The sequence below is a fragment of the Pogona vitticeps genome, chromosome 6 (genome assembly GCF_051106095.1).
Source record: "Pogona vitticeps strain Pit_001003342236 chromosome 6, PviZW2.1, whole genome shotgun sequence".
Classification (NCBI taxonomy): domain Eukaryota; kingdom Metazoa; phylum Chordata; class Lepidosauria; order Squamata; family Agamidae; genus Pogona; species Pogona vitticeps.
In genome coordinates this window covers 76251052-76266154 of record NC_135788.1, presented here as the reverse complement: position 1 = coordinate 76266154, position 15103 = coordinate 76251052, and the positions used below count along the sequence as shown (strand labels likewise).

Sequence of the window (15103 nt, the reverse complement as noted above, 5' to 3'; positions counted from 1 at the left end):
TTTCTAGGATGTAAATTTTGTTAAACTTAGTTCAATTTAATACTTAATAAATAAATTTTGCTCCCCACTACAGTAATACATTAGAATGGAAATTCCTCATTGAATATATGTGTGCTCATCTTTCTCCGCCTTGTTGATCAAACAGCTAAAGCATTAAATTACAGCTACACTCTATGTCATTTGGCATCAGAAGTATTTCATAAGTTTCATTTGGGCATAGAAAATAAATATCTCCAACATCTGAACATTCTCATCTTGGAATGCCACAGCATTGGATGGCATATTCAGGCCCATTTAAAGAAATAAAAAGGTTCAAAAACCAGTATTACTGAAGTCATTGTGTTCCTCCTTTTGCAGCCCATCCAGTTTCATTTATTGTCACAGTCCATGGCTATATGCATTCAGCTGGCTCCAATTAAGCAACTCAACTGAAATCAACAAGGCTAAAGTTAATCCTAATTATCTTATGTCCCATTGGTTGTCTAACCTAAAGTGAACCACTAGCAGTAACACACCTCTCTACAAACATTTGTATAGGGTGGGCTCTAAGCAAAGAGATAGTAGACATTGTAAGTTACTCTGCATCTTGGCAACAGTCAAACAAACCAGTAAGCAAAGCCAGAATGAACAATAGATAGGAGTCAGGTCCACATAATTCTGGTTTTATCCAGTAACAGCTGGTGCCCATGGGGACCAGTAGAGTGGGGTAACAATGGAAGAGATGCTAAAACAACAGTAGATGAGGCAAATACATTTTAATTTCTCCCTCCCCCATCTTCCTCCCTTCAAATAGCACTGAAGTATGCAACTCATCAAATGTTAATATGTAATCAAACTAAATGATCACTTATGTTGACTAAGTATGCACTATGCACTTGATTCTCTGTGAGGGAAAAAGTGTGGCCTCCAAAACAACTTCTAACTACCACATAGTGTTGAGAGGAAGTGTTACAGTTGCCTTAAACATTCACTCTTCACCATTTTGTTCCCATCCTCTTCCAAAATTGCAGCAAGTTGTGTTTTACTACCCAGCAAAATCTCAAGTTATTTCAAAGTGCCCCCATCACCTACCCTGAAAAGAGATCTTATTTCCAGTGGATCTCACAGCAATGTCCAAGTTCTAACATTTCCATTGGGAGGCTTCCTTGCAGAGATCTACCTTCTTCTAATACTGATGATCAGAGGTGTGTACAAGCAGCCTTGTTTTTGAGGACTAGTAACAAATAGCACAGCCCAAAGAGAAAGGTGCTCATATACGTCTCTGGCCAAGGGCAAACTACACTGCAGGTGTGGCAGGGTAAAGGAAAGTGAAGTATGTGGACCAGAGTTGGAAGGAGCTATGGACATGAAAATCTCAGCCTCTAAGTAGTATATGCCTGAACAAACACCATGTCCATCTTGGATTCTTATGATTGCACAAACTATACAAGTATTCCTTCACCAGGGTCTTTTCGCTTATGTGCTTCTAACATTGCATTAAGTACCATTTCTATCAAGCACTCAAAAGAAGGAATTATATGGTACTACAGTAGTTGAATATCTTCAGGTGAGCCAGTATGGTGTGGTGGTGGACAGAGTACTGTCCTAGAACATCCAATTCAAATCCTTGTTTGGCCATAGGAACTCACGGAGGGGTTGGCAATGGTAAAACCACTCCTTAAATATCTCAGATACCTTGAAGCCCCTATTAGGGTCACTGTAAGCAATGTTACAGTAAATATTTTAAAATGATTAAATAATTATTAGATATTTAAAACGTAAAAATTAATTAAAATGTCTAAAATGTGAAGACAAACGTCTCAAAACGCTCTCTCAAAATAGACACTAATCATTACGGTACAAAACAAAGTTCAGGATCTCTAACGTGCTGGGCAAAGCACCCCTTCAGGTGTCAGGTAATGTCACTTATGTTGCTTGACTTCTAAGCGGGAAAGAGGCAGGCATCGGATCACCAGGAGGGTCCGACCTCCATGTATGATCCTCAGCTCCACTTCCTCCAAACCCATTAAGGTGGATAAATCAGTATGCAAGAAGCGGGCATTGGTACAACGTGTGAATAACAAAGCGGGCACAGGGCATGTAGGGGGGGATTCGGATTGGCAGCAGCGTCATCTGCTTTTCGGAGGAGATAACGGCTGGGTGTGGGTTGTGCTTGCCGCCGCCGGGAGCCTTGCTCTTTCTAGCAGAGAACGAGCAGGAAACGGAGGGAAAGCGTCCGTGCTTGCGCAGAGCGGTAAGCGCCGTATCCTCTTTGTTTCGGCAACCATAGGATGTCGCCTTTTGATATCAGGCCTATTTGGGACCGTCTATCGCGCGTATGCAAGGGAAGAAACCGGGGAGGCGGCGTGTGCTCTGGCTCGTCCCGCCGCCCGCGCTGGACAACGGCATTTCTATCCTGACCTCTTTGCAGGGCGGCGGCGACACGGTGGGCTTCGTCTCTGAGGGCAGAAAGCGAGGAATTCTCATTTTTCCACTGAGGGAAACTTTTCCCCGGAGGACTCAACTGGTTCCTGTAGCGTTTTTTTCTCCCCCTCAGCTGTCAAACCCTATTTGCTCAGGGAGCTCAGAATTTCCTTCTCTCCCTTACTCAGAAGTAAGCCCCGGTGATTCTTATGGGTTTACTCCCAAGAAAACACGTCTACCTAGGACGGGAGCCGGACTCTTTTTTCCTGGTTAACGGTTGGCTGCCTTTCATTCAGGCTGCTCCGGAAGACTCCCTCGCTCCCTCCGTCCCTCCAAGCTGAGAAGAGAGTCAGGGCACATTCTTAAGGTGGCGCGGGAAGCGAGAGGGAAAGCTTTCTTCGTAGCCTTGGGCAGCCAGACAGGAGAATGCCTTAAGGTTTTTGCACATTCACACTGCTGTGTCAGAACAACCTGTTTATGCAAGCGTTCCGGTAAAACAGGTCGCTGATGGGAACAGAAACTGGGGCACCCTTACATTTTGCCTTGCCCCAGCTCTTTAATGTAGCAGGAAAGGGGATAAATAAACTGAACTGAATCACACCAGCAGTGCAATCGTATCTGGTACGCCTCCCTATGATACCGACTAACGCAGCAGGTTGAGGCATCCCTCCTCTTTACACTGGTTTTCAGACACTCCTTCCCTCCCCATGCATTTTTAGTAGCTCTGCAAGTAAATATCCCCTCCAAGTTTCCTTTCGAATCGCCTCCACTGTTCTGTACCTCGGATGTAACTTGGAAAACTGATACAGTACCTGAAAATCTCTAATGACCAGATGTTATAAATTTTTATAAATTTTTCTTGAACTTGTTATCCTTTATGTTGTAAGCTGCCTAGAGTGGTCGAAATGGTGGAGTATAAATACAATAAATAAATAAAATAAAAATTCAAATGTGGTAGCATAAACTTCTTCTGGATGAGAAACTGGATTCCTAGTTCCCTCCTAAAGACTGCTTTTTGACAGACCTCAAAATGACAGGAGGTCATTAAGGTATTAATTAAATGACATGAAAGTCTAATTGATTTTGGATTGACATTAGTGGGTAAAGTTTTAGCATTATTTAGTTTTAAAGTAAATACTTTGAGAAATTGGCATACATTATGCTGCACCATTTGGAGAACAAATTTTGTTCTTTATACCTTCAGATTGGCTCTTTTTGTAGGTTAAAGGTGTCTTTTCTCATTCTGTCACTTTCCAGATGCCTCCGAAGACAAATCACAGAAAGTATGGCTGGGGATGGTAGAATATGTAGTCCAAAAGATATATGAAGTTTCCTAGGTTTGGAAACACTGTCCTAAAACATTAACTAGCCAGCTGTTCAAGTGAACTTTGTCTTTGACCTGATTTCTCTTCCTTCCTCCCCACCCCTGTAATACCTATGGTGTATAGTGTTGTTTCAAACACCAGAGACTATTGTCTGGACTTAAAAAAAGGCTAATAAAGAATTATTGTTCCCTCTGGAGCATAATGGCCCATTACAAAACTGAAATCTGCAAAGATTGTTAAATCAGAAGTGGAGAATTCTTTATCACAAAAATGTCGGATGTTTCTCAGTTTATGGAGGACATTTTTTGTGTGTGCACAACTGAATACTCCCTATCTCCTCACCAACTTAGAATTAAGAAACATGTAAAAAATAGTAGTCCAAAAGTGATTGAGAATGAAAGAAATATATTTTTAACATTTCTTATATTGACATGTTTGAGCTTATAAAAGCTGTGTAGTAATTTTTTTCAAATTCTCCCACTTTTGCTTTTTCTAACAGAAGCTCTTGATTCTTTCCATCCTCTATCTCTGTTAGGACAACTTATCTTACACTTACGTACACACATACCTTAAACCGGCTTCCTTGTTTGCTAATTCGTAGATACTCCCATTAAGCAGTTTCATCCTGCAATCAGGGAATTTACGGGGTAGAGCCCTTCCTGCAATGGTAGCTTCACTTTTCCTTCTGCTGACAATAAAGGAAACTCTTTTCATGCCTTTGATGCTGGTTATAGCTCAGCAAAACAGATACACTGATACTGTACTCATAAACATGTAGAAGTTGTAGGTAAAAAGACTAGTTTGCAGCTGAATTGTCAAATATTGTGGAATTTGCCCTGCTTATAAAATGGGTGAAATCGCAGTGGTTTTTTAAAAACTTTCTGTATCATGCAAAGGCTGATTAGAATCGTTCCAACCCTTTTTGTTCTCAAAGCAGCTTTTTCCCCCTGCCCCATGGTGGCTTTTACTTTTTCAAACTGGAACTATGAGCTTTCCCTGTGTGGTTAGTTGTGATATGTTCATGTAAAGACAGGGAGTGTGTCTGTATGTGGTGTTTCAGTGATGTGGGCAGTTGGGGCATGATGTTCATGACTGAGAGAACATGCCCTCAAATTATTTCCTCTCTACTGATCACCTTCTGCATTAATTTTTTTTTTAAAAAAATTCTTACATATATGATATTAGTACAGTACTAGATCACCCTATTACCTTATTGCTGGGTCATCATTATTATTGCTTCCCATATTTGTGCCCCATAAAAGGGTCAGCAGAGGTGGGACCAGAGAAAGGAAGGGAAAAAAGGAAACAGCTTAAATGCAAATCACATCATATCCAATAGGAACAGTGAACTCCCAACCACTCTGTGGCCCCTGACTGCAATTTCAGACATACCGTAATACACGCTGTGAATGAAATCACAGAAAAACTGAATCACTATTTGGCTTTCCATTGTAGTCACAACCTAAGGTGTGATTAAATTAAGTTATTATGTTAATGCCATTTGGCCTCTGTTGAACTGAAAGTTCATAGATTTCTCTAGTTAAAAATCATTTATTCTAATCCAATAATTCATTCTAATCGCCTCCAATTTCCAGTGACCCTGTGAATGAGTCACCTCCAAAATGTCCTGTCCTCAACAGCACTGCTCATCTCTTGGAAACTCAAGCCCATGGCTTCCTTCAGGGAGTCCGTCCATCTTATATTTGGTCTTCCTCTTTCCTTGCTGCTTTCCACTTTTCCCAGCATCATTGTCTTTTCTAGAGAAGCTTGCCTTCTCATGATTTCCCTCTCATATTGCATGTCCTCATACATCACATGTTCTACATACGAAGGCATGTAGAAAATGGTTGTTCATGTATGTGATTGAGGTTCGTTGTTCATTGGTGGATGTTTTGGAATGTGAGAAGTTTGTTTTTTTGAAAGGGGGGGAGAAATAGCCCACCTTCTAGATGCTAACATGTAGAGAGAACAAAAATGATTACTTAGCTTAGTTCTAGTCATTATTTTACTTGGAAATAGTAAGCTTATTTTAAATGTTGTAACAGATGGATATGCCTAATGCTTAAAGTCTTTTAATGCAACAACTGTATTCTAATGAAACTACTTTATTTTCTTAATCAAAACAAATGCAATTCTTCAACAGAGGACTGGTCTCTTGAACAGCAGGACTTATACCTAAATCCAGTGAGGATTTGCGAAGGTCAATAGTTGCTACTGTAAATTGAGAGGTCCTACCTGGTCAGGCTGTTGTGCTGTCTAAGGAAGCACACAGTCAATGGTTTATTGCTTTGAAAGTAAGCAAAGGTTTCTTTTAAGGTCAGGTTTGTTCATGGGGCTTGTACTACGCACTTCTGAGGCCTAAAGAACCTACCTCAGGCACTAATGGTGGTAGTTTTGCACCCACAGTGACTCCTTCACCAAGAAAATCATTATCTCTTTTGGGAGAGGTGATCGTGACGTGGTCACCAAGAGCCTGGAAAGCCCTGGTTTCCCAGGGAGAACCCTCCCATCTCCTGGAGATCATCCAAGCAGGGAAGAATGCTACGCTAAGCGATTTCAGACAGTCAGCAAGAAGCAGTGGGACTTTAGAAGAAGGCTGGGTGACTCACGAGAGGCGCGGGGGTGTGGTGTTCCTGTGGTGACCGCCAAGAAAAGGGCAAAAGTGTCAGTCTGAGAGAACAGGGAGCCCGCTCCCAAATCTACAGGCTGGCAATACTTCTGTTGGGGCCAACTGAGAGCTATAGAAGCCTGGAAGCTTTCTAGTTCTCCAGAAAACTTCATCAGAAGAGGAAGCACCCAAATTTTGAGGACAGGGGAGAAAGTCAGCTGGAAGCCGCCTCACAGCTGCATCTGGTGCCATCTTGCCTGATGCAGCATTCTGGAAAACTCAAAAGCTTGCACTCTTGTTCCAATAAAGGTGTTGCCAGTTTTCTCTTGCTGGGTAGGTGAGGACAGGCACAATCCCAGGGTGGCCAGCACAACACAACAAAGCTGCTCTTTGCCAGGAACGGGGTGGCTGCTTTGAGAAAACACTGCCCTCTAAATGATGATTCGGTGGGCACAGAGCCCCATGGATCCACTTGATACTTAGGTAGGAGGGCACCCAAACCACAGTCCATTCATAGGCCCCATTTTTGCCATAGATTACAATACAGAAATCATGGGTCCCCCAGTGCATGACTTTGCAGTGGTGCAAAAACATTGTTTCACATGATTTTTATACAGGGTCATCCGCAAACCACTGAACAATCATCAGCCTCATCTGTTCCCACAGACTACAGCACAGATATCATGGATCCCACAGTGCATGAATGTGTGGTGATGCAAAAACTTAGATTTGATGCTCTATCTCATGGATCCACATGATTTTTATGTAGGATCATCCCCTCACCAACACTCCAATCATAGGACCCATCTGTTTCCAGCAGACACCACAGACATCATGGGTCCTTCAGTGCATGACTCTGCAATGGTGTAAAAACAGGATATTAAGCACAGATCCTTATGGATCCACATGATTTTTATGCAGGATCATCACCAAATCCTGAGCACACAGCTTTGCAGTGGTGAAAAAACACCAATCTAAGGCACAGATGACGAAACGATAACAACAACAAGAACAACAACAACAGGATGTTTTAGGAACAGTGTACATACTGGACCAACATTTAAAAGATACTTAGGTTTTTGTATGTTATGTAATACCAGTCAATGCTTTTACATTAACAACAACAACCTTAGAACTGTAGAGCTGGAAGGGACCCTACGGAACATTAAGTCCAGCCTCTGTCAAGGAGGCACAGTGGGGAATTGAATTCCCAACCTCTGGCTTCACAGCTAGAGATCTAAACCACTGAGCTATCCAGCAGCTCTTGGATATACCTGATTATTGCATGGGATCATCTTCAAACTACTATCCAATCATGAGGCCCATCTGTTCACAGACTACATCACAGAAATCATGGTTCTCAAAGTGCATAGTTTTGCAGTGGTGCAAAAACATAGTTCTGGTGCATGGATCCTCAAGGATCCACATGATTTTCATCTAGGATAATCCCCAAACCACTATCCAGTAGTAGGCTCCATTTGTGTTCATAGATTATAGCACTGATCCAGACACATTTAGATTGGTCAGAATGCTATGCAATGCAAATACTTCAATCATTTAGAATGTTCGCATTTCCATTATTGTGCATGGTTACTCATTTTTGTTCAGGTGAAGGTTTAGGCTTGACTTGATTGAGCACCCACTTTTCTGGCTGTCTTTAGTATCTCTACCAACATCACATTTCAAATGCCATGATTTTTGTCCCTGTCTTTTTTCACTAAATTCTTTTTACATGGTATGCATGATTTTGACCTTGCTTTCCAGTGACATTCTTTGATAAATTCAACCTCTTCCTTTTTTATTCTTTCAAAAAGCAAAAGAACCTATTTTGGAAAACATGCACACAACATATCCGTAGAGGTTTTGGTCCAATACAGCTTTTCTTCCTCACCTTGCCTAACTCAAAGAAAGGGATATGAAATTGGAACACTGCTTTCCAGTCTACATTTAGCAGAGTGGGCATGGCAACATTAGTTTAGCGGAGAGGTTAAAGGGTGTGTATGTTCCAAAAGATGAGCATATGAACTGTACTATGGTCTATGTACAGTATTGGCGAAGGCTTTCACAGCCGGGATCTAATGGTTGTTGTGGGTTTTTCGGGCTCTTTGCTAGACCAGTTAATGACACCCATCAACCACAGTGACAGATAATCTCTTCTCCTTAGCACAACAATACACCCGCAACAAGACACACTAATCACCCATCTACAGAAAAAGACAAAAGCCTATCTCACAACCATAAATACTGCACTCCCAAGCCTACACCAGAGCACAGGGTGCTGTCCTCTGAAGATGCCGGCCACAGAGATTGGTGAAACGTTAGGAAGAACAACCTTCAGAACACGGCCAAAGAGCCCGAAAAACCCACAACAAGCATGTACTATGGTCACTGGGAGAAAACAGAAGCAAGAACAGCTTGGATGTGGCTGTAGCTTCTCTGAGTCAAAATAGTTAAAGGGGCTGTTTTGGACTTAATGAAATGGTGAAGCAAAGGTGTGAGTTATTTTGGTGATTTTTTTTCCCTTTGCCTGGAACGGATTAATTAACATTTTGATGCATTCCTATGGGAAATGGTGCTTCGACTTATGACCATTTTGAGTTACGACTGGAGTTCCTGAATCAAATAAGTTTGTAAGTCGAGGCACCACTGTATTTCACCCCTTGTAGATTTTATGGTGAAATGGGGGGGGGGGATTCTGGGTGACCACACATTGGGGCCTGAGGGACTGAGAGAAGGACCTCCTGGAAGATCCTAAAAAGTAGATGGAGATGGGTGTCATCAGCACACTGGTGGTACCAGATGACCAAAATCCCAGAAGCTGACTCCTTTTTTAATCAGTTAACCATTTCTTACCCAAACACAAAGCAATTGTTAGAGCTGTTTTTTAACAAGTGTGAATGGTAGTGAGCAGAAGATACCATTTTGACTGTTGCCATTGGTGTTTGAGCATTCAGGCTGCTCTTTGCTATATAAAGCTTGGCTCCTGTTGGCAACACAGACACTTATTTTGCAGCAATATTGGGGCTTTTCCTGGCTTTTTAGATTGTGGGTATAGAAGCACAATATCCCACGTTCTTAAGATGGAGGCTTTTTTGAAAACTGAATTAACTGTATCTAGTCAATTTTGCCACGAGTTAGATCTCAGAGGCTCATTTCCTGTTGGAGCCCAATACTATTCCAATACAGACCCTCTTGGTATTTTTACCTGCATAAGTTCAGTTGAATTCAGTAACTGCTCTGGGTTACAGTTTCTACCTTTATCCTTAGAAGATTTATTTAGAAGTTGGTTCACTGATGTATGTTCATACTTTGATTGGAACATCACGTAAGAATTTGCTTGTGTTAATGCAATGCCATGGAAATAACACTATAGATGGCACTTCCGTATTACTTCAAATGGCAATACTTGTGTTTGTATTTCCTGTAACCAATTGCCTGCTGTAAGGGGAAGAGAAGTGAAGTTAAATAATGTGTCTAAACCATCTCAGAGTGATTAGAATTGCAACTTGTGGCCCCAGTTGCCTGGATCAGTAGGGGACATTTGAGAAAATGTTGTTCAGCTTTACAGCGTAGACGAAACTCTACACTTCTGGGGAATTCTGTAACCCCTTCTTGTTAAAATGTGCAACTGCTGTTCCTTTAAAAATATGCCTGGCATGATTTCAAATACTGTTACTTTCATCATTTCCCCCTAGTCTAATGTACCAAAATTTTCTATTGCTTAACTAATTTGGTATGTGAAACCATGTAGTGTCCTCTGAGTTTGCTGAGTTATTTTGGAAGATAAATAATCTCTGACCACAAAGAAGGAAAGGAAAAAAAAAGTAGCTTTATTCCTTATAAGGCATCACCAGACAACTTGAGCACTGTGAATGGGTGGCTGCTCTTTTATTGTTCAGTGTGTTTCATGCAGGCAAAGAGCTCGGAGTACTACCAGGAAATTGCAAACAGCGTGCAACAAAACAAAAGCAGCATTTACAGAAGCAGCTTCTCCCAACAGTCAGAAACAGGATCATGGGAAAGTCAGGTTAGTGAAACATTTTTTTTCTCGCTGAAATGGCAACCCGCTCTTTCATGCTTACTATAAATCTTAATCTGTTCAAGGATCTTAATGGTTATTGATTCAGCTTCTTCTGATACTAGCCTTGGAAGAGTTTCTTTGTAGCAGTGAAACCCTGTGAGTGCTGTATATAATGGGCTGTGGGTTTTAGAGCAGCCCCTTATGTTGCTTATTTATTTGTTGCTATAAATAATAATAGTATTAACATGTTTAAACACTGGTTTCCTACAAGGATGTCATTAACGGTATGCAGGAAACGAGCAGCGAATAGCACCAGACTGTTTGGCAAGAATTCAAATAGCTTCTATGGTATTTAGACCCTAGGCCTCACAGCTGTGCAGGCTAGGATGAGAGGGAGTATGCTTTCTTCTTTTATATTGGTTGTAGCCCTGATTTGGGGCATTCAACAAACTGCATCTCTTTTGTATTTCATGGCTCATGTTTGGAATTGCTACTCAAATTTTCACCATGAAGGAGACAAGATCCTTTGTTTTCTAGAGCAATGTTGTTCTGGATCAGAACCATGAGTGTTTGACACTCATGCTCAAAACAGTACTCGGAGCTTTTCACCTCAATCTCCAGCCTTATTTGGGTTCTACCTTGAATTTTAGGCAATGGTTCCATAGTTTTTAAAGCCAGAATGCAACAGCTATTGCTTCCTCTAGCATAAAAAAATGTAACAATGGCAAATATAGAATCTATTCCATTTCTTCTGCAGTGGTGCCTCGACTTATGAACTTAATTGATTCCAGAACTCCGGTCGTACCTCGAAATGGTTGTAAGTCGAAGCACCATTTCCCATAGGAATACATTGAAATCCAATTAATCCATTCCAGCCAAAGAAAAAAATCACCAAAAAGGAAAAAAAAATACTGCAAGACCCATCAGAAACGCAATTAATCTGTTCTGGCTGAAGGGGAAAAAAGCAAAGCAAAAAGCAAGCAGAGTGTGCAAGACCCATCAGAAATACAAAAAAAAAGCAAAGCAGAAAGCAAGCAGAGCATGCAAAACCCATCGGAAATGCAAAAAAAGCAAAGCAGAAAGCAAACAAACCGTGCAAGACCCATCAGAAATGGGGGGGGACCAAAAAGCAAACAAACTGTGCAAGACCCATCGAAAATGGGGAAACTCCCTCAAAAAAGCAAACAAATCCCACAAGACCCATCGAAAACGGGGAAAAAACTCCAAAAACAAACAACCCCTGTAAGACCCATCACAGCATAGAAACATAATCCTACCATCCAGCCAAAACCACACTGCAAAACCTAGCCAGAACCGTTTTTAAAAAGCAGAAAGCAGCACCTTACCTTACCAGGAAGTCCAAAGCCTCCTCCGATCACACTCACTCTAACTGCTAGGGTGAAAGAGCTACAAAGAAGCAGCCTCTTCACCTACCAATGGTTAGCAATTTGAATTCCTCGCCTTTTTCCTCTGCCTTTTTCTGTTCATAACTGGAGGCTCCGGCCGCAAGTTGAAGAAAAATTTTGCAGCCAGAGCTGGTCATAACTCGAAATGGTCATATGTCAGGATGTTCGTATTTATGATCATTCCTAAAGACATAAAATCCCTGTCAGAAATAAAGATGTCAACCTTAAAGTGTCAGGGATGGAAAATATAGTTCCAGTTTTATTTATTTAATGTTGCTTGATTTATCATGTAAAAACCTGAAAATGTTAGTCATTGGTGGTTGGTAGTCCATCTTAGCTACTTTTATATATTGTTTGTTTAGTTGATCTACGGACTGCTAAGTCTGGAGGAAAAAAATCTGAAGCTGTATCAATAGATGTAGCTATGATGGAGACCTGTATCTGGTGGAAAAGCAAGATATTCAACTTTTTTAGTGTGACTCATGTGAACTTCTTATGAACTCAGCATAGAGATGGGAGTTGCACTCCCACATACTGTACTACCCATTCTGCTTACTTAATTAACTATCTCTGTCTTCTGTGTTAGAATTCCTAATAGGAAGGGAATGAGGATATTATCTGTCCAGCAATTGTACAGTGGCACTTTGTGGCTCAGTACAGTGATTCAGTACTGCAGGAAGATTGATCAAAGAGCCCAGCATCAGTTGATGTAAGAAGGTTTCTTCGGTTGAGCTGAGCTGAATTTTTGAATGTCATTCTTAAGGTTACCAGTTCCCTCTACTGACTCCTGACAATACTCTTTTCTCCCATTCCAGGAAGAATAATTGAAGAGAGTAGATTTATTTGTTTGTAAAAGCATTTCTGCACCATCTTTTTGCATTAACAAGGGGCCCCTTTGTTAATACAAAAAAGCTTTCAGAAAATGGTACAAAGTAAAACAACACATTTAAATGGGTTTTAAAACCAAGTAGAATAAAATTAAAACCTTTGAATTAAAACTTAATGGAAGAACACTAGGTGTCAGAGATGTGGCTGATTCAGTCTCCTTTGGGAAAGAATACCACAACATGGTGCCATACAAAAATAAAACACATTTAATGCAATGTGAGTCTTGTATTCAAATAAATCTAAAGTTTTATGTAGAAATTAGTCTTCAACTGCTTTTAGCAGTCTACCTGAAATTAGCTATTTACTATCCCTGTGATCTTGCTCTATTTTGCCCTGCAGCCCTTCTCCAAAGCTAATGTATTTAGGTATTGAATCATTAAAATTAAATAAAATGAACACATCAAAACATTAAAATCAGGTATTTCTACATGTAAAAGCATCACAAGAAATTTTTAAAAATCATAAACCAGTTTAAAAGATGTGTTTTAACATCCTCCCTGAAATAAGTGAATATGGAAAGTAATTGCAACTCTGAGGGGAGTGCATTCCACCATCTGGAAGCCATAGAGGAGACTAACCCACACTCCATTCTTGTCAAATGGGCCTCTGCAACTGTTGTTATTTGCAATCTGGCCTCTTCTAAAGATCTTAACTTCTATACAGGTACAGAATGAGACAGACGGTTGCTTAGACAGGCAGATTTTCAGGACACAAAATGTTTGGGGCTTTTGAAGGTTAAAATAATGCCTAGTCAGCAATGAGCAACCAGTGCATGTCTTCCAATATTGAGGTCATAAGATTTTGATACGATGCACCCCTGAGCAGCCTAACCTCATATTTCGCCAACTGACTCTTCAAGGGAAGATGCAGTAGCCTGGAGTACCACCAAAAAAAAAAAAAGTTTAATAGGCAATTCTATTATCCCTGCACTGTTTGTAACTGTAAAGGTCTGTATCTTAGAACCTGGCAAGCTGCTCCTTTGATGATAACATCATTGTTTTGACTAAAATTGTGCAAAGCTTGGAAGACTAGGGCTCTTTAGCAGAAAGCATTTGTTGCACCAAAAACCTTGGAACATCTGAATACTTGAAAACCAGACTATTGTAATGATAGAGAATGCTCACTATAGGACCTTTAAACACCACCCCAATATTTACGTATTGTAGCATAAATACATTCAACTGTCAGGATTGTTATGGTACCGCAGCATTGCTCAGCTGGAGAGATGGCTAATTGGTTTGCAATGATTACAGTAAACTCCTGTTCCAACCTCAAATTTAAAAGCAGTTTCATTTTCAGCGCTACTTTTCCTATACCCCCTTTATTATTATAACTCTCTGTAAACACAACATTTCACATTTCGATGGAAGTTTTTTTCAATGAGCCACTATGTACACTTTATGGGGGAGGTTGTTTTGTTTTGTTTTATCTTTAGTTGTGCCTCCCCTGTGAAATACTCTTTCTAGGGAGGCTGACCAGGCATTGTGCCTGTTTTCTATCTGGAGTCAGATGAGAATCTTTTAATAATTTATTTATTAACTAAATTATAGTGGACACCAACCCCCTTGATGACAGCTAGAATCAAGGAAAATCTGCACACATCTCAAGCTCTAAATATTAAACCAGAAGAGGCTAGACTAAGCCTATGCACAACAAAAACAGCACACCTTGCCAAATGGATGAATGCTGGAAAGTGCCAGCAGGATAAGACTCTAGCTGGACTAACAGGAAGTCACTTAACAGACTCAAGTGAAGTAGGAAGATCAAAGAATAATAAAGTAAAATGGGCCTACTTGGATACAGGACAAATTTTCTGTGACTGTGGAAAAATTCATTCAATGTTGCTCTTATATGCATGAACATTATGCCCCCCCCCCAGTGTACAAATCTAGTAAATGGTTGAGATAATGCTATTGAAGTAGCTTGCTTCTGGTCAAAAATAGTCTAAATATATTACAATTTCAATTTGTTTTTACATTTATATTTTAAATAATTGGGGCCTATAACAGAATCATGGAAAGTTGAGGGGTTTTCTGAATTCTAAGCAGAGGAGAGATCTTTCCTTTAAAAATGATGACTCCTGAACCACTTTACTTAAAAATATGAGAGGTCTAATTAAATATATTTACCAGTCAAAGCCTCTACTTTCCCCCCTTAGCCAAGGAAGTTGGATATGTGGATGTAATCCTTTCCCCATTTGTCCATGTATAATGAATACTTTTATAATCCATTCAAAATGAAACTTTTTCAGTTTAAACCACCCAAGGATGTAGACAGGATAGGATTCAACACCTAAAGAAGTGTGTTTGGACACATGAAAGCTTATGAAAAATAAAACTAGTTGGCCTTAAAAATGCTGCAAGACATCTGGTTTCTCTTTTGCTACAACAGACTAACATGGCTACCACATGGATTACTTACTACATCTGTTCTAGACTTGCTGCTCCATTTC

At 40.4% G+C, this 15103-nt stretch overlaps 1 protein-coding gene across 2 annotated transcripts in view; it reads left to right on the top strand.

Annotated features, from left to right (window-relative positions):
- GLIPR2 (GLI pathogenesis related 2) overlaps positions 1-15103 on the top strand; it is a 46074-nt gene that overhangs the window by 9553 nt on the left and 21418 nt on the right. The window contains exons 1-2 of one of the 2 annotated variants that reach the window (XM_020806768.3): positions 1887-2233; positions 10250-10363. In XM_020806768.3, the coding sequence (XP_020662427.3) occupies positions 1975-2233; positions 10250-10363 (373 nt within the window). In that variant the 5' untranslated portion in view covers positions 1887-1974. Of the gene's footprint in view, positions 1-1886; positions 2234-10249; positions 10364-15103 lie in introns of those variants that run through there. The other variant, XM_020806771.3, reaches the window with a different exon arrangement.